This window comes from Lepus europaeus, chromosome 17 (assembly GCF_033115175.1).
Source record: "Lepus europaeus isolate LE1 chromosome 17, mLepTim1.pri, whole genome shotgun sequence".
Lineage (NCBI taxonomy): Eukaryota > Metazoa > Chordata > Mammalia > Lagomorpha > Leporidae > Lepus > Lepus europaeus.
In genome coordinates this window covers 64,180,714-64,198,415 of record NC_084843.1, presented here as the reverse complement: position 1 = coordinate 64,198,415, position 17,702 = coordinate 64,180,714, and the positions used below count along the sequence as shown (strand labels likewise).

General features: G+C 54.1%; 1 protein-coding gene across 2 annotated transcripts in view; it reads left to right on the top strand.

Annotated features, from left to right (window-relative positions):
* The window catches only part of DUSP29 (dual specificity phosphatase 29), a 30,339-nt gene that overhangs the window by 10,593 nt on the left and 2,044 nt on the right, over nt 1-17,702 (top strand). For both annotated transcript variants that reach the window (XM_062215052.1, XM_062215051.1), the window contains 2 exons: nt 4,361-4,581; nt 14,286-14,504. In XM_062215052.1, coding sequence (XP_062071036.1) covers nt 4,361-4,581; nt 14,286-14,504 — 440 coding nt within the window. The remainder of the gene's footprint in view (nt 1-4,360; nt 4,582-14,285; nt 14,505-17,702) is intronic.

The window sequence follows — 17,702 nt, the reverse complement described above, 5'->3', positions numbered from 1 at the left end:
AACTCTGCCTGTCCAAAAAAAAAAAGTAAACTGCAGGGGCTGGCGCTATAGCATAGCAAGTAAAGCCACTGTTTGCAATGCCAGCATCCCATACAGGCGATAGTTCGAGTCTCAGCTGCTCCACTTCTGATCCAGCTCTCTGCTAGTGGCCTGGGAAAACAGTGGAAGATGGCCCAAGTGCTTGGGTCCCTAAACCTATGTGGGAAGATAGCTCCTGGAAGAAGCTCCTGGCTCTTGGCTTTGGCCTAGCCCAACCCCAGCCTTTGCAGCCATTTGAGGCGTGAACAAGTACATGGAAGATCTCCCTCTCTATGTGTAACTCTGCCTTTCAAATAAATAAATTAATCTTTTACAAAAAAAAAAACTGCACAAGTCCCATTCGCATGTGAACAAGCATCCAATTTCATTGCTAAAGCAAGTCAATGAGGAGCCCTCGCTGTGGCCTAAAGGGTTACACCCTGGCTTGAAGTGCCTGCATCCCATATGGGTACCAGTTCGAGACCCGGCTGCTCCACTTCCAATCCAGTTCTCTGCTATGGCCTGGGAAAGCAGTAGAAGATGGCCTAACTCCTTGGGCCCCTGCACCCACGTGGGAGACCAGGAAGAAGTTCTTGGCTCCTGGCTTTGGATTGGTGCAGCTCCAGCCATTGTGGTCAATTGGGAAGTGAACCAGCAGATGGAAGACCTCTCTCTCTTTTTCTCTGCCTCTCCTCTCTCTGTGTAGTTCTGACTTTCAAATAAATATTTTTTAAAAAGTCAATGAAAACAAGATGGTTTCTCTCTCTCTTTTTGCCTAGAAATCACAAAGAGTAACAATCAGGATGTAAATTTGAGCAAGCTTTCTAGTGGGTAATTACTAATGAGTAGCAAATGTATTTAAGAATGTCTATACCTGCCAACCCAGTCATTCCACTTGTTTTAAATCTCTCTGAAGGACATACTATAAGAGATGTGCCCAAAGAAACCAGTGAAGTGCTTGGTGAGGTGAAATTGGGATTGATTTTAGGAATAGAAGAGCAAGCAGCTACTGCAAGCTTTATGCTGACACAGGAGATGTTTACTATATATCACTATGTCAAAGTTTCAAAACTATAGCACTGTACCCAACAAACCACGCTCTGCTACAGAACATTCAAATCTATGTGTAAAAAACCAACCGAAAGACCTTACCTCTAAAAGCTAATCTACAGTTTTTCTTCTAAGGGGGCAGGAACACAGCTGACCTTTTTGCATGGTGATGGGGAGCCATGTGACCTTTTCCACAGTCTGCACTGAGCATGTGCTATTTTTATAGTGAGATGACACAGTCTTTTTTAAAAATGAACAGATTGATCACATCTAGAGCTTTCTTAAACAACCAGAAACTAGGGCCCTCCATCATCCAGATTCCAGAAGTAAATTCCTAAATGAGTTTTTGTTTTTTTCCAGGAGTCTTTTCTCGCTCAGCAGACACAGGCACATGGCCTCAGGAGAGAGGTGAACAGTCTCTCTCTGTGCCCAGCAACTCAAAACACCCCTACATTCCTTGGTCTTTTCCCCCCATAATTTATCTGAGCAGACAATGCATCTGGCCCATCTGAAATTTTGAAAACAAAACACTCCAGCGCCAGGCACCCCCTCCCAGTAACTGCCGAGCCGGACGTCTGGCCCAAGGGAGGCTGGAGGAAGGGCGTCTGTGCTGGGACAGGCTCTGCTCACTTGCAGATGCCCATCCGCTGCAACGCTTCCTGAGTGCTCAACTGGACACTGAGCCACCGAGGACGCTGGTGAGGACGCCACCTCACCAGCAGCACAGGAGTTCTGAAACCGGCGGCAGGCCTCAGGTACCCGCCACCTGGAACCCTCCCGGTGAGCCTTTCCTCTCTCTCACACAGCCAGAGCCAGCCTAGGGGGTGAACGTGGAGCTGTCCCACACTGAGTCTTGTTGCGTATCTGCCCCAATCTTTAACCCTCAGAGCAGCTCAGCGCAAACTGTTATTCCAGCTGCCATTGGACAACGTAGACTCCAGCTGCTGCACCCAGAGAACCCAGGCTTGACGGTGGGTAGGAACAGCCTGATAAGGAGAGTGAATTCTAATTTTTCCACTGAGCTCCAACTCAAAGTAAGGCTGACTGCTACTCAGCAAGATGGGCTGCCTCAGCTGAGGCTTTAATGGAGCACGGATCTGGGTCCCCAAAGCACAATGTTTGCTGTATCCGTACTTCGGGACAAGAAGGAAAATGAAAAGCAGAGCTTCTTGAGGCAAAATTGGAAGTTGAACGTGCTCTGTAGTCAGGCTGGCAGCACCAACAGCCAGCTGGGGAGCAGGGGCTTGGTGAGACCCCACAGCTCCCACAACTCCAACAGGCTACAAGCAAATGTTTCGAAATGCACGGTGCCTGCGTTCAGGCCTCTCTTTGCCCAAAATCAGACATCATTGTGGTTCCTCTAGTGGCAAACAAGAAGTTCCAGGAACCCAGCGAGAGACAGGGCACCCCAACCCGGGAGCTGCTCTTGGTCCAGGGGTCCCTGTTGGCACCCAAGATGGTCATCTCTGTCCACATCTCTTTTCCAGCAGCCTTGTCCTTCCAGTCCTCAGCTGAAACATAAGGCCACTTTCGCCCTCTGTTAGAGTTCTAGCCCCTTACCACCTCTTCCCTGAGCTACAGAACTGGGACTTGTACCATCAAGGGAGGTGACGTCTTAACGCCCAGACTGGGTCAGCCCTCCTCAAACACTAACTACAGCTCTCCTTGACCCCCAGGTACAGATCTTGCCACCCAAGCGGGGTCCAAGGAGACACCCACAGCTGATCTCTCACATCCTCACCTCTGGCCAAACCAGCCCTTCCCAACGGTCCCCACAGGATCCAGCCCTTCCCAGTCATACTCACAGCAAGCCCAGCTGTGCCATCACTCTAGCCCAGGCCCACCCCTGCTCTTGGCAGTCCCACTGCCTCCCCAGACACCTGCACTTACCCGCCACATTGATTTTTTTTTTTTAAAAAAGCAAACAATGCTCACTCCTTCCTTAAAACCCTCCAACAGTATTCTCTCACACGCACAACACAACCCAGATTCTTCCAGTGGTCTAAAGGGTCCCTGAGCAGCCAGCCCTTGCCCACCCTTCCAGCTTGCTCTTACGCTACTGTCCTCTCTGTTACTAAGCCACACTGGTTTCCTGCTCTTAGTACTTGCTGCTCCCTCTGCCTGGATGAAACACTGTTCCTCCCACTCTTCCCTGGCCTTGCCCCTTCTCATCCCTCAGTCTTAGCCTAAGGCCACTTACATCGCCTTAGCTAAATACATCATGACTGCAGTCACCCTGGCTCGTATCACAGTTTTAACTCCTTCACAGCTCTCAGCGCTCCCTGCAGTTACCTTGTTTATACGTTTGTTTGTTTCCCAGCCACACTGGGCGCCAAGCTTCTTCTGAGGGACCCTGAATCATCAACACCCAGGCTGGTGGCTGGCACACAGAGGACCTTAGATCATTATGTGGTGACAAGTGATTGGTTACAGGAAAACAATAAACACTTTCTCAAAGGCCATCGCTGCCTGCAGACCTCCCATTGTGCTATTTCCTTGGCTCCGCCTCTCTCTAGCCTTCCATCACCAAGTGTTGACACCTGTCCTAAGGCAGACTCAAAGGCCCCTCTCCTGTAAAGTCCCCCACTCCCACCTCCAGACAGAAGTAACTCCTCTGAAAGCCCAGCCCTGCCTGGGCTTACCAAGCTGCCTTTAGTGTCCTCAAGTCCCAAGGCCATCTACCTCAACAGGACTTCACTCTTCATTCCTGGAAACTCTTGCTTAGAAAAAAATCATTGATGTCACTGGTGGCTCAGAGCTTCTCCAGTATCAGTTCAGACAACAGGCTGCCCAAACAGCCCTTCTCAGAACAATGCTTTGCCCAACTGGGCGAGAGACTCACCAACCAGAGCGACGGCTTCACATTGACACGTGTCCACCCATCCTTCAAACATCAACACAATCAGATTTGCACAGAAAGACCTGCGTTACACCACAGGTGTAACACCTACCAGGTTCCAGAGGGCTCAAACGAGGCTCCCGGGGAAGGGTCTCCTGGGACTCCATGGGGGCGGCCCTGATGGACAGGGTCTCTGGTGGCCTCTGGGCAATTGTGAAAGAAGGGACGGGCGAGTGAGTGGCTCACCTACCCTGACTTGCAGCCGGGCGAGCACAAAGACGAAATGGCGCTGCGGTCTTTGGTTCGGGAAGGGCAGGGCTTTACGACTTCCACCTGCAGTGGCGACTCCTTTGGGAACTTCAATCAAAGCAGTAAGTGGCCCCCAAATTCGAGCCCGAATCCGGGTTCAGGCCAAGGCGCCGCACAGCCAACTCACCTCTCTCCCTTTCCCAGGGCGACGGCGCTGGACCGCTACGGACTGCAGAAGGCGGGCTTCACGCACGTGCTGAACGCCGCCCACGGCCGCTGGAACGTGGACACCGGGCCCGACTACTACCGCGACATGACCATCGAGTATCACGGCGTGGAGGCCGACGACCTGCCGACCTTCGACCTCAGTGTCTTCTTCTACTCGGCAGCCGCCTTCATCGACTCTGCGCTCCGCGACGACCACAGTAAGCGCCCTCGCGGCCCCGTCCACCCCACGGTCCGGACCTGGCCCAAGGCCTGGCCCCTGCGCGAGGTCCTGGCCAGAAGCGGAGCTGCGCGCGGCACTCCGCGTCCGGTGCGCTGGGGTGCGCGGTGCGGCAGGTGGCTGGGGTTGGAGGGCCTGCCCCGCCGCGTGGAGCGTGCTGCTGGTGGGGCGCTGGCCTTGATTGCCACCTGGGGGGACTCAGAATCCAGGGTTAACAGGAAAGGCCTTTTAGTCTGATTTTGTCTTCCCCAAGGAACATCAGCCATCCTTCCAGCGCCCAAAAAGCTGTTTCTGTACCTGACGCACTAATTGTGCTTGGGCCCAAATACCACTCTATAGCAAAGGCCTTAGATGCCAGAAAACCCTCGGGGAGCTGACTTGAGTGGGAATCCTTTATGTTTTGCTGGAGACTTCACATTTCCTGCCAGCCGGGCCCCGGGCTGCTCTCTCTCCTTCCCAACCTAGCGAGGCTCTCCCTCAGAAAGCAGGCGACCTTGACTGGACTGTTGTGAGAATCTGGGTTCAACACCCACAGTGGGCAACATGAGCGTTAATGACCGTCTCTCAGCTCACACAGCCAGTCCTTGGACTTCAAATGCAGTTTAAGCTGTCCGGATCCAGGAGAGACCACAAGGCTATTTTGGAGAGAAGGGCACAGCTTAGGTGTGTTTCAGGGTGAGACAGTGTGCTGCGACTGCCGCAGGCTGTACTTCGGGCCATTCCACCGAGGGCCCTCAGCTCCCCGATCCGTGCTGACTTCAGCCCCACGTGCCACACCCCTCTGCGGGGCCAAGGCACAATGCGGGGTATCCCACTACTGATAGCCTTTCTCCCCACGAGAGTTTGGAATTGAAAGCCTCGCGGACTGACCGACTGACCTGCTTAGGAACCTGTAGCCTGAGTCTGGGCCTAGGCCAGGTTTGCCGGACAGTCTCCGGCCTTGATGGTCATCCCAAAGTGGCTCTGACTGCAGAGCCACCCATGGCCACCACCAGTTTGTCAGTGTTTTGGTTCAGAAAGCAAGGTCATCATGGGAAAAGCCTACAGAGCCGGTGTTGTGCCGGAGGGCCTCCTGTGTAGGCCATCCTTTTAGGACCATATTTTATCTTTTGTGCTTTCTGGGTTCCAAGTCGGATCAAAAAAGCAACTGGACTGTGACTCATCCCCATGAAGTCAAATTTGCCCCAGAGTATTTGAAGTTAACTGAAAACATCCTGGACGTGAAACCTCCCTCCCCTTCCCCCACCAACACACACCCAAAACCCCACAGCTGCCCGGTCCTTGAGTGTCTGCTTACTGTGCTCACTTGCCTGCATCAGCTCTCAGACCCTGCTCCCGGGGGAGGCGCTGGGCAGACTCGGCAGAGGACAGGGCTGGGTTCAAACTCCCAGCACACAACTTCCGAAGCATGTGCATTCCCTCAGCTTTGGTTTCTCCATCTGGTGGCACAAATATTTACCTCACACGGCTGTAATGAGGATCAGCAGCGAAACACGCAAAGCACTTAGCCGAGGACCTGGCGCACAGCAGGCTCTTGGATGTGTTTGATAAAGAGGCTTCGTGTGCTCTGGAGCATTGAGGCATGCAACCACACCAGCCCGTGCAGGCCGGCATCGTAAAGCTCCCAAGCCTAAAAGAAAGCAAAAAAACACATTCCATTCCAGCTTTGAACTAGTGGGATGCACTCACATGAAAGCTTGGTTTAGGGCCCTGGCGCGCCACTTGGGAGTCTGAGCCTTCCTGCCAAATCAGGAGAGCATCAGGCTCTCAAGTCAGATGTGCTGGCCTGGGCAGGCCACGGGCCTGGATGAGGAGGTGTCAGGTGGCCAAGAGCGCCTAGCAAAGAAAGCGAGGGTCAAGAGGGAGGAAGTATAGGCACAGGTCAGGAACGTGCAGGGCGCAGACGACTGCACAGCTGGGTTGTGGGGGCCAGACCAGCTGGATGGGGTGGGGACAGGACTAGACTGCGCTGCTAGGTGGAGGCCGGCTCTGTCCTCAGGGCCCTGTGAATCTGCTTTAGCTAAAGACTTCCTCGAGGCAGGGGTTCGAAGACGGACCCTGGTTCTTCAGGCAGCGTGTAAACATGAGGCTGGCTGAAGGGGAGGCCCCGGGCATGCAGGCATGCGCAGCGGCTGCTGTGGCTCCGCAGAGCCCAGGACCCCCTTGAGAGAGAGCAGCTGTGACTCAGAGAATCAGCACAAATGGGGCAGACCTCCTTACTTGTCAAGAAAAGCCCCCAATCTTGAATTTTCTGGAAAGACGCTTCATTTTTAAGCAATGGCAACAAACTGAAATTTCTTAAAATGCTACCAAGGGCAAACAGAAGCAACCCAATGGCCTGTGCCCTGAATGGTCTGAACAAAAGGCTCGTTAGCAACAGCTTTGCCATGGGCTCCAGGCAAAGTGGATGGTGGGGTCTGGCCCTGCGCTAGAACAGCAAGGGACCCTGCTGGGGCATCTTAGAGCCAGACCTCCTGATACGTTTCCAAGAGAGGTGGTGATGGACAGTGTGGCCCAGAGACATGGCCTCGTCTCTTTGCTCCCTCTTGTCTTTCCTGCCCTCCATTGGCTAGCTTCAGCCAAGTGTACGCAGCTGCCCACGACGCTCACGGTCAGTCTCAGTCACTCTTTTTATTCCTTGTGGTGCTGCGGCACTGAGTGTGGGGTCTGGAATAAGCTCCCGGGGCCCACTCTACTCCCACCTTTCATCGCTCTGACCCTTCCATAACGGCTCCAGGTGAGCTCAGCTGCTCCTGAAAAAACTAAGCCACGATCCAGACCACTGGCCTGGTGTGACAGCTGGGGAAAGGGAGGCCCCGGAAGCCCAGGGTCACCGAGCTGACTGGAGGCACACAGGACACTGCCAGCGGGGACTCCTCCTGCCCGTCAGGCCTCACGGAAGAGTCTGGTGCACTTATCTTGAGCGTCTGGTGGCTCTGCTGTAGGTGAGGTCACCGGGTATCGTGGAAGGCGAGGCTGCCAGCTGCTTACAGGCTCAGAAACAAGGGACCTGGTCACTCCTCATCAGGAGAAGCGGTGACAGCACATGGGGACTGCCTTGCCGGACACTGCATCCCCGGGCATGCCCCAGTGTGGTTTCAATTCAGTGAGATCGTCTAAGGAGCCACCTTGCGTTCATCCTTTTTCTGAAACAGGAAGCCATCTTAAAATCTACTTTGCATGAAGTAGGTATAAAGAAATGGATGAAGTCTGCTCCCTAGGCTTCCTGAGCTTGCCCCAGAACGCACTGTCAGCGAGTGTTTTAGGGCCCCTGCCCTCCTGTGGCACACACACACACGCCGCCTCACCCCTGCCCTTTGTAACACACTTTGCACCATTTCTTTGGGGTGCCCACACACTCAGAACTATTTTGAAAGAAGAAGGAACTCGGACTTTTTTTTTTAAAAAAACACATTGCTAAGAAATTTTAAACACATTGCTGAGAAAGCCAGGTTCTAACAGAGTGTGGGAGACTGGCCAAGGGCATCCTCTGCCCCAGGGAAGGCAGTTGCTCACCAGGGTGCCCCTAAGTGGGGGCACGCGTGGGATGCCAGCTGGGCCTGGTTCTGATGATGTGAGTGACAGAAGCCCACCTGCCCATCACCTCAGAAAACGGGCAACTGAGGAGCAGCTGTGATTCAGGATTTGGGTTTCTTTGTGAGACTGGGGGAATTCACCTTTCGGTAAAGGCCAAAGGGGAAATTTTTCACTGAAACTCGCATTCTTCAAAGACTGCAACCTAACAGTGGGTCATAAACCAATCCGGTGGTGCAGCCAGCATTTCCCTGAAAACAAGGTAAGAGAAGAAAATGCCAGCACGCACTGCACTGCCAACTCCAAGCCCATATTTTCCTGTGAGTCTCCTCTGACTCACGTACGCGCAATGCCGCAGAGCATGGCGGGGTGGGGGAGCTCCGGCGGCTGATCAAGTGCCTGCCACCTCCTAGCTGGGCGACTCTGACAAGTCACTGCCCTGCCCTCCAGCTGCCTTATCTGCCAAATGGGGGAAACAGTTTCACAGACATCTCTGGGTCGCTGTGAGAACTGACAGCAGCCAAATACAAAAAGCGCTCAGCGCACCGTGCAGTCGGGGTGAGGCTCGGGAGCGCAGCCCTGCTGGGCTTCCCGAAAGCCACGGATCTAGAAAATGGCAGCTCCGACAGAGCGCCTTCGCTCAGGCCTAGCCCAGCTGGCGCCGGCCCCCAGGGAGCCTCCTGGCCACCCCGCTGCGGTCTGTGGGGGCACAAGGCCTTCCTGGCCCACGTCTTCTCAGCTTCCCCAAGCGCAGCGTCCCTTGGCCTGGGACTGGGCTGCAAAGGGCAGCCCTTGGCAGAGCCGCAGAGCTAAGAGGGAGCCAGGCCCTGAGACTGCGGACAGGCGCCAGGAGGAGGGTGGCTGGGCCTGGTCAGCACCCGAGGCCTCCTGGGAGCAGCAGGCCCAACAGCCTTCCTGGCTGCCAGCACCCAAGGTGCAGTCCTGAAAGTCAGATCGAGCTGCAGGGGCTCTTGCTAGGGCCAAGCGCCCACGCCACTCTCCCCCCTCACCTCCAACCCCTCCATCTCCTGTCCCTTCCTCCTCCCCTCCCCCATCCCACTTAACAGACTTCAGGCTCCCCCCAAAAGGCTTAATGAACTACAGCTTTCGTCTGTTTCAAGTATTTAGCCCTGACAGAAAGAATTACCTTCCTTTTTTTTTTCTCTGCTGGGAGAGGAAGGAACGCTTTAGTTGTCAGCAGAGCTGGCCAGCAGCCAGGCAGCCTCTGGAACAGTCTGTGGGGATCAGAGGGCCAGAGCAGACACTCATCCGGCTGCATATGTCCACAGCCCCCAACCCGACACTGCACTCAATAAGGGGCCCCTGCTTCTGGCCCCCCTTTCAGGCCAAGGTGAACAGGGTATAGAGGCTTGCTCGGGATACTCAGTGACCTGGATAGCTAGGGTTGGGGGGCCGCCTGGTTCGCTTATGATGACTTGAACTATGGTAGAACTGAGGGTTACTTACAGCACACCTCCCTACACCAGGCTCTGCATGTGTGTGTGGGGGGGGTGGTCACTGTCCAGCCTTGCAGTTGGTCAGGGTGCACAGACCTCCCCAGCCTGGTGTCTGGGATCCCTTGTTTCTCAAGCTGCCCCAGCCTCTGACCATAGCCACCGTCCTGCACGGCCCCACGAGGGAGGTCACGGCTCGGGTGGAGAGGTGATCAGGGAATCATGTCCACACAGTAGGGCTCTTTGCCATGTTGTTCTCATATCAGAAACCCACCGGCACCCATAAGCACCTCCGTCATCCGCCAGGCCTCAGGCGCAGGAACACAGCCATGGAGCAGCACAGCTCAAGCTGCCCCAGCCCAGCTCAAGCCCAGCAGAGAGGCTGCACAACAACAGCAAGGGTGCTGGTGGTGGCGGTGACCGGGGTGGGAGAGCCACACAGCCTGACCTCATGACCTCTGTCCCTAGAGCACTGGGGCCAATGCGTAGCACACAGGAGGACCTCTATAATATGTCGCACCAAACTGTTTCTCGTGCTGCCATCTGCGTTCTGGGCGATCTCCGGCAAGTCACTTGACCTCACGAGGCCTGTTTCCCCGGCTGTAAAGTAGGGCTGATGGCAACAGAGCCTTGAAGGTCCTTTCAAGGATGAAGGCCATGAAGTCAGGGGGACGGGGTGAGCTCCAGAGTGCCCCCAAATGGGAACCAGAAGCAGGGCAAAGCCTCTCACTCACGGAGCTTCTCAGCTCCGCCTACCAGTGGACACGGTAGTGGCCGAAGACAGCTTTATTCTTCTAGAGCTCTGGCTCTCAAGCCTCTTTTATACGCTTAAAAAATATTGAGGATCTCAAAGATCTTTAGTGTATTAGAAATAAAAACCTAAACATTTAGAAATACTCATCTAAAAACAATAAACCATTGCATAGCCATGTAATAATATTTTAAAGAAAAATTGTACTTTCAAAAATAAAATTAAGGAGAGTGGCTCTTAGATTTTATTTTTTTTTTTTTTGCAGATATTTTTAATGTTAAGCTTAATAGAACTGAGTTGGATTCTCTTATCTGTTTCTGTATTCAGTCTGTTGTGATAGGTTGTTTTCATTGAAGTGTATGAAGAAAATCCAGTATCATTCAGATATGTAGTTGGAGAAGGGAGGAATGTTTTAATAGCATTTTCTAATAATTGTAGATATTCTTTACAAGTGATAAATTTTTAAAAAGATTTTATTTATGTATTTGAGAGGCAGAGTTACAGAGAGAGAGGGAAAGACAGAAAGAAAGGTCTTTCATCCACTGGTTCATTAAATGGCTGCAGTGGCTGGAGCTGAGCCGATCAAAAGCCAGGAGCCAGATGCTTCTTCTGGGTCTCCCACATGGGTGCAGGGGCCCACGCAGTTGGACCATCTTCTAGAAGCTGGATTGGAAGTGGAGCAGCAGGGATTTAAACCGGCACCATTATGGGATACTGGCACTGCAGGCAGTAGCTTCATTCACTATGCCACAGCGCCGGCCCAAGTGATAGCTTTTTAAAGGGCATTTTTAAAGTGGGCATTTGGCCTACTGGTTAAGCTATTAGTTGGGATGTCTGCTTGGTTTCCAGCTTCAGCTTCAGACTCCAGCTTCCTGCCAGTGCAGACCCTGGGAGGCAGCTGGTGATGGCTCAATTGGTTAGGTTCCTGCTATACACGTGGAAGACCTGGATTCAGTTCCCAGCTCCCAGCTTCGGCCTGGCTTGTCCCAGCCATTGTGGACATTTGGGGAGTGAACCAGCAAATTGCTGCATTCTCTGTCAATCTGTGTCATTCCCTCTGTTTCTCTCAAATAAATAAATAAATATTTTTTAATTTAAAGCAATAAAGGTTGGTTGTGGATGTGAACCACATGTGAACCATATCAGTGGCATTCATTGTTGGTAAGAGTAAAATCCATTGGTCTGTCTTGTATTTTGAATGTATCTCTTCCCCATGCATAATTCTGTAGTATCCTGCATTGGTCACTTGGAGAATATGTTTTATCAAGTTATGTACATCTTCCAAATGCTGAAACTTCATTAATATATTATCACAAAACCACATTTGTTAATAGCGCCATTGATTTTTTTAAAAGATTTTTAAAAATTTATTTATTTGACAGGTAGAGTTACAGACAGTGAGAAAGAGAGAGAGAGAAAGGTCTTCCTTCCGTTGGTTCACCCCCCCAAATGGCCACTATGGCCGGTATGCTGCACCAATCCGAAGCCAGGAGCCAGGAGCTTCCTCCTGGTCTCCCATGCGGGTGCAGGACCCCAAGCACTTGGGCCATCCTCCACTGCCCTCCCAGGCCACAGCAGAGAGCTGGACTGGAAGAGGAGCAACCGGGACTAGAACCCAGTGCCCATATGGGATGCCGGCACCGCAGGCAGAGGATTAGCCAAGTGAGCCACAGCGCTGGCCCCAGTAACAACATTGATCTTAACAGAAATCTTCAGGTGTTGGAAAACTGTCAGTCTCACAGAGATGGATACAAGATTTTCGAAATTCTTTTTTTTAAAGATTTATTTATTTATTTGAAAGTCAGAGCCACACAGAGAGAGGAGAGGCAGAGAGAGAGAGAGAGAGAGAGAGAGGTCTTCCACCTGCTGGTTCACTCCCCAATTGGCCACAACAGCCAGAGCTGCGCTGATCGGAAGCCGGGAGCCAGGAGCTTCTTCCGGGTCTCCCACACAGGTGCAGGGGCCCACGGACCTGGGCCATCTTCCACTGCTTTCCCAGGCCATAGCAAAGAGCTGGATCGGCAGTGGAGCAGCTGGGTCTCGAACCAGTGCCCATATGGGATGCCGGCACTTCAGGCCAGGGTGTTAACCCACTGAGCCACAGCATCGGCCCCTCAAAATTCTAATTTTTGCTCGAAAGCTTGCATTTTAACAGTGGCCACAAATCTGTCAGTCATTTTCTTTCAAGTGACAGGCTTACCTTGTTCACTTTTGAGAAAAAGTCTGCCAAGTGCCCAAACAGGAATAACCTTCGTTTTTCTATCATTTGTTCATTCAGGTAAGAATAGTATTTCCTGGAAGCAGCTAGTTTAAGTTTGCATCTCAGACTCCCACGTGCTTCTGCTTGAGAAGCCATTACATTTTGGTAGATAGCCAAAGTGTGGCATGTATGCTGCCCATCGCAATCTATGGAGCATTAAGAAGCGTACTGAAGGGTTGAAATATTTTCATCGAGGATATTTTTAAGGGAAGTTGACACCGGCACCACCCCCTGGAGGTGGGGTGGTAGACAACGTGGGGATCACTGTTACAGGCTGGTGTCCGTGCCGTGATTCATGCTGGGGCACCAGCGCTGCCCACTGCTGCCTCTGTGCCATCGGCACCAAAGTCAGCACAAAGAGCCGAACATCACCGGGCACTGCTATGGAAACAGGAGCGACCCTGGGGTCTCCCAAGGGCACTCCCAGGGGACCTGGATCACACTTGGAGAAGCACCAGTCTAGGTTATGATGCGGCTAACGCCAAGTGCAGGAAGAGTCATGACACAGAGAACCTTTCCTTTAAAGACAACAACAACAAACTCTGGACCGTGGCATTTTTACTGACTCGTTTTCGCTCAGTGCCAATCAGCCTTCGCTCTGCTATTCGGCGGAGAGGCAAGCGAGGGTCCAGGGGCTGAGGGACGGACTCGCGCATCACCCGGCTGGTGCAGAGGAACAGAACCCAGCCTGGAACCCCAGTCTGCAGGAGGGTGGGCCAGGGTTCTGAAGGCTCCGTGGCCATGTGGATGCTCCTGGACTGCACGGCGGGCACGTGACGCCCTCTGTCTGAGGGAGCACTCTCCTTATCTGAGGTCAAAAACCACCCCTGCCTGGCTGTTCCACCGGGGGGGGGGGGGTATGGGTCACTCTGCGGTCTCCCAAGGGCTACGTGCCCTTTAAATAAAGTCTGGGTGGTTCCTCCCGGCACAGGATCTCTATGCAGACCCAAGAAAAAGAATAAAAACTAGAGAACCCTTCATCCAGCAGTGAATAGAGTTCCAAGATGTATGGTTACAGGAAAAAACCCAGACGGCAAAAAGGAAGACCTTTCTCTCTGTCTCTCTCTCACTATCCACTCTGCCTGTCCAAAAAAATAAATTAAAAAAAAATGTATTAAAAAAAAAAAAAAACAACCCAGGTCTAGAAAACTAGGTAGAACTCACTACCATCGAGGCAAGGAAGGAGACAAGATGTTCTGGCTGCCGCACAGACAGGCGTTCTTCCCGGAAGAGACTGGAACCGCTCCCCGCTTCTGGGAACTGCAGGGGCGGTGGGGGTGGGGGCTCTTCATTAGGTACCTTTGGTACCTTTTGTGACTGCCTCCTTGAACAAGCACAAGGAAGGCTTTAAGAAACAAAGCCGAGCCTAAAGGCCGGTGTCCAGCATTTCCATCTGTAGGCACTGGGCAGGGAGGAGGGGCGGCCTTGCTAATGTCACCTGCCGCCCTCCCCCCTGCCCCGCTGGGGCTCCCATAGTGTCAGCTGCCCTCCACTGGGCCTCTAATAGGCGCAGTCGTTAAAGTCCCCTCCCAGCCACCCAGGGCCGCCAATACTGGCAGGTTCCCCACTTTACACCTGTGGGCTGTGGCGGGGGGGAAGCGGGGCAAAGCCGAGGGCCAGCAGCCCTGTTCCTGCTGCCACCCCCTCTTCAGCGCGGGTTTTCCCTCTCTTCATTCTGTCCCCAGATAAGATCCTGGTTCACTGCGCCATGGGCCGCAGCCGCTCGGCCACCCTGGTCCTGGCCTACCTGATGATCCACAGGAACATGACCCTGGTGGACGCCATCCAACAAGTGGCCAAGAACCGCTGTGTCCTCCCCAACCGGGGCTTCCTGAAGCAGCTCCGAGAACTGGACAGGCAGCTGGTGCAGCAGAGGCGACAGGCCCAGCGCGGCGACGGCGACGGTGAGGAGGCCCAGGACGGCGCGCAGTAGGGCCCTCCACGTGGGCGCCGCGCCGGGACTCTGGGGACGCGGGAGGCGAAGGCCGAGGAGGCCGCGGGCCTGGCTGGTCGCCCAGCAGGGACGCGAGGGCCCGGCCTGGCCTCTCCCGCGCGCCCTCGGCCGCTTCCGGCGTGCGTGCGCGCGCAGGGGTCGGGGCGGGCTGGCCGCCTGCGTGGTCTCCTGCCCGCGCGTGCTCACTCCCGCACCCGGCCTCCTGTGTGTTTATTTTTAGTAAGATGGAAACAGGCACGGATTATACGATGTGTGGGCATTGTGCTCTGATTAAACATCTGGCTTTGTTTTAAAGTCACGTTCCTATAAAACTAATTTTGAAGTAGAAGGTGGTTTCCTAACCCCCAGAAGAGTACCAAGGCGAGCATCCGAGCTTCCGGTCTGTCTGTACCCTGGGATCCCAGGCTGGGTCACCATCTAAAGAAGTGGGATCTGGCCGGCGCTGCGGCTCACTAGGCTAATCCTCCGCCTTGCGGCGCCGGCACACCGGGTTCTAGTCCTGGTTGGGGCGCCGGATTCTATCCCGGTTGCCCCTCTTCCAGGCCAGCTCTCTGCTGTGGCCTGGGAGGGCAGTGGAGGATGGCCCAAGTGCTTGGGCCCTGCACCCCACGGGAGACCAGGAGGAAGCACCTGGCTCCTGCCTTCGGATCTGCGCAGCGCGCCGGCCGCAGCGGCCATTTGGGGGGGTGAACCAACGGAAGGAAGACCTTTCTCTCTGTCTCTCTCTCTCTCTCACCGTCTATAACTCTGTCAAAGGAAAAAAAAAAAAAAGAGGTGGGATCCTGGCTCTGCACAGAAACCCCTGCCCTCGCATCCCCGCTTCTGGCTCCCAGCCAGAGATGCCGCTTCCCTGAGCAAGGCCAGTGTGGCCAAGGAGGGGTTTGCGGTGGGCAGAGCCGCTGTTTCGGGGATCGCAGTCGGAGCCCCGGGCTGGATGTGCCGGTCACCGCAGGCGGTGTGTGCAGGGGCTTGCTGTGGGATGGGAGCCCGGGGCGGCGCCTGCTTGGGCGCTGACCTCTTGTCGTGACGGGATTTTCGGCCTTCAACAGGCACAGGCAGGCAATGCAGCCAACACCGCAGAAGGCCAGGCCGCCAGTTCGGCTGTGGTGTTTCAGCCGACCAGAGAGGAAGTTCTTGAGGGAAGGAGGGAGAGGGGGCAGTGGAGAGCGCAGGGTCAGCGGTCACCCTGTGGCTTTCAGGTGCTTCTGTGCCAGAGGCTTGGAGCTGGGGTCTGCTGGATCACCTGTGGGGAGGGGATTGCGCCCAGTGGCCTCCCGGTGAGGCTGCCATGGCTGTTCTGATAAATGATGGCGTGGGAGCCATTGCACTAAGTGCTGCAAAGCAAAAAGGCAGAGATGAGATGGAAATTTCAACGTGTGCTAAACTACCGGGAAAGGAGGTGACGGTGCAGAGCTGGACAGAGAGCAGGCTTGTCTGCTGCAGAGACCCCCACCGCAGGCGTCGAGGGCCACAGAGAGCAGAACCGCCTCCCGACTCGGATCTGAGTGTGCGGGCCGCCCCCAGGGTCCTGGCAGAGGGGCAGACAAAGGCACCTGGGGTCGTGCTTCTTCCTACCAGGCTCTCCCGTCCTGGTGTGTCAGGTCCAGCCTATTCCATGTCCAGGGAGAAGAGGTTTCTGTTTTGACGAGGTACTTACATTTACTGAGGCTTCACAAGCAGGAAGGACGATGGCCATGGGTCACTGCTGATGTCATCTTGAGCTTGCCCACACTCCCCCTGTGCCCATCTCTTGGTGGGCTGAGTTGAGTCCTGCTGGGAACAGCGGAAGCAGAGAATGTCGGTCAGGGGCCTGCTGTCTCCAGCATGATTCCTGGGGGCCAAGGATAGGAGGAAGAAGGAATACAAGTGTTTGCGAAAGCTTCTCGAGTCTTCAGAAGTCAAAGGTTCATCTGGCCAGTGGGCAGCCATTGAGAACCTGCCATGTGGCAACAGCTGAATGGGGCGACTGGAAACAAAGAATGCGATGAGGGAAACAGGTACTGAGCAGAACAATGGGGGAACCCACTGTGGATGGAGTGGTGGAGGAAGACCTCCCAGAGGAGACAGGGTTAAGCTTGGACCCGAAGCAGCCCACCAGCGAGAAGCTGCCCATCAGTGAGGCTGGACCTTGTGTGTGCGGATGGGTGGAGGGCGAGGAAAGGAGTGGAGAGACTCAACTGTATTCCAAGCGCACAGATAAACCACCCAAGGATTCTAAGCAGGGGAGTGGGATGAACTGTTTCAAGAACACGCTGCAAAGAACTCACTTTGGCCAAAGCATGGGGAATGAATGGGTGGTAGGGAATTAAGAGAGGAGAGACCAGGTGGGAGGCAACTGGGATGGTTGAGAGGAAAGGAGAACATGGCCTTGACTGCCAGCGTCAGGGGCTTAGTATTCAAGATGAGTGTGGAATTTCTCTGGAAAACGGACAGGACCTGCTGAGAGGGAGGGACAACTGAAAGATAAACTGACGGGGATTCTTCGTGGTGCCTTCATGCTGAGATAGGATTTACCAAAGTGGGAATGGGAAGAACAAGACATCAACGGTGTGGTCCCGTCAGATGCCTAAGGCACACAAAACGTTGATCGGGAACCTCGAGCGGTGAGACCCTAGAGAGGATGGGATTTGAAGCCATCATACCAGGTGCGATAGGAGGGAGAAGCCGCTGCAGGCCTGACCAGTGCAGAGCACAGTGTGCAGAGCTGGGCCTGGGTAGAGGAAGGCCCAGGAAAGGGAACAAGTATGTAGAAGGAATTATGGAAACCGAATACAAAGAAATGGAAGATACTGCTTCCTAATACAACAGCACTTGTGCTTTGGGTATTTGGCAAAGCTTTTGTGCAACAACAAAGGAGCTTACATTTACAAAGCACTTAACAGTCTTTTTTTTTTTTTTTTTTTTTGACAGGCAGAGTGGACAGTGAGAGAGAGAGAGAAAGGTCTTCTTTGCTGTTGGTTCACCCTCCAATGGCCACCGCGGCCGGCGCGCTGCAGCCGGCACACCGCGCTGATCCAAAGGCAGGAGCCAGGTGCTTCTCCTGGTCTCCCATGGGGTGCAGGGCCCAAGCACTTGGGCCATCCTCCACTGCCTTCCCAGGCCACAGCAGAGAGCTGGCCTGGAAGAGGGGCAACCGGGACAGAATCCG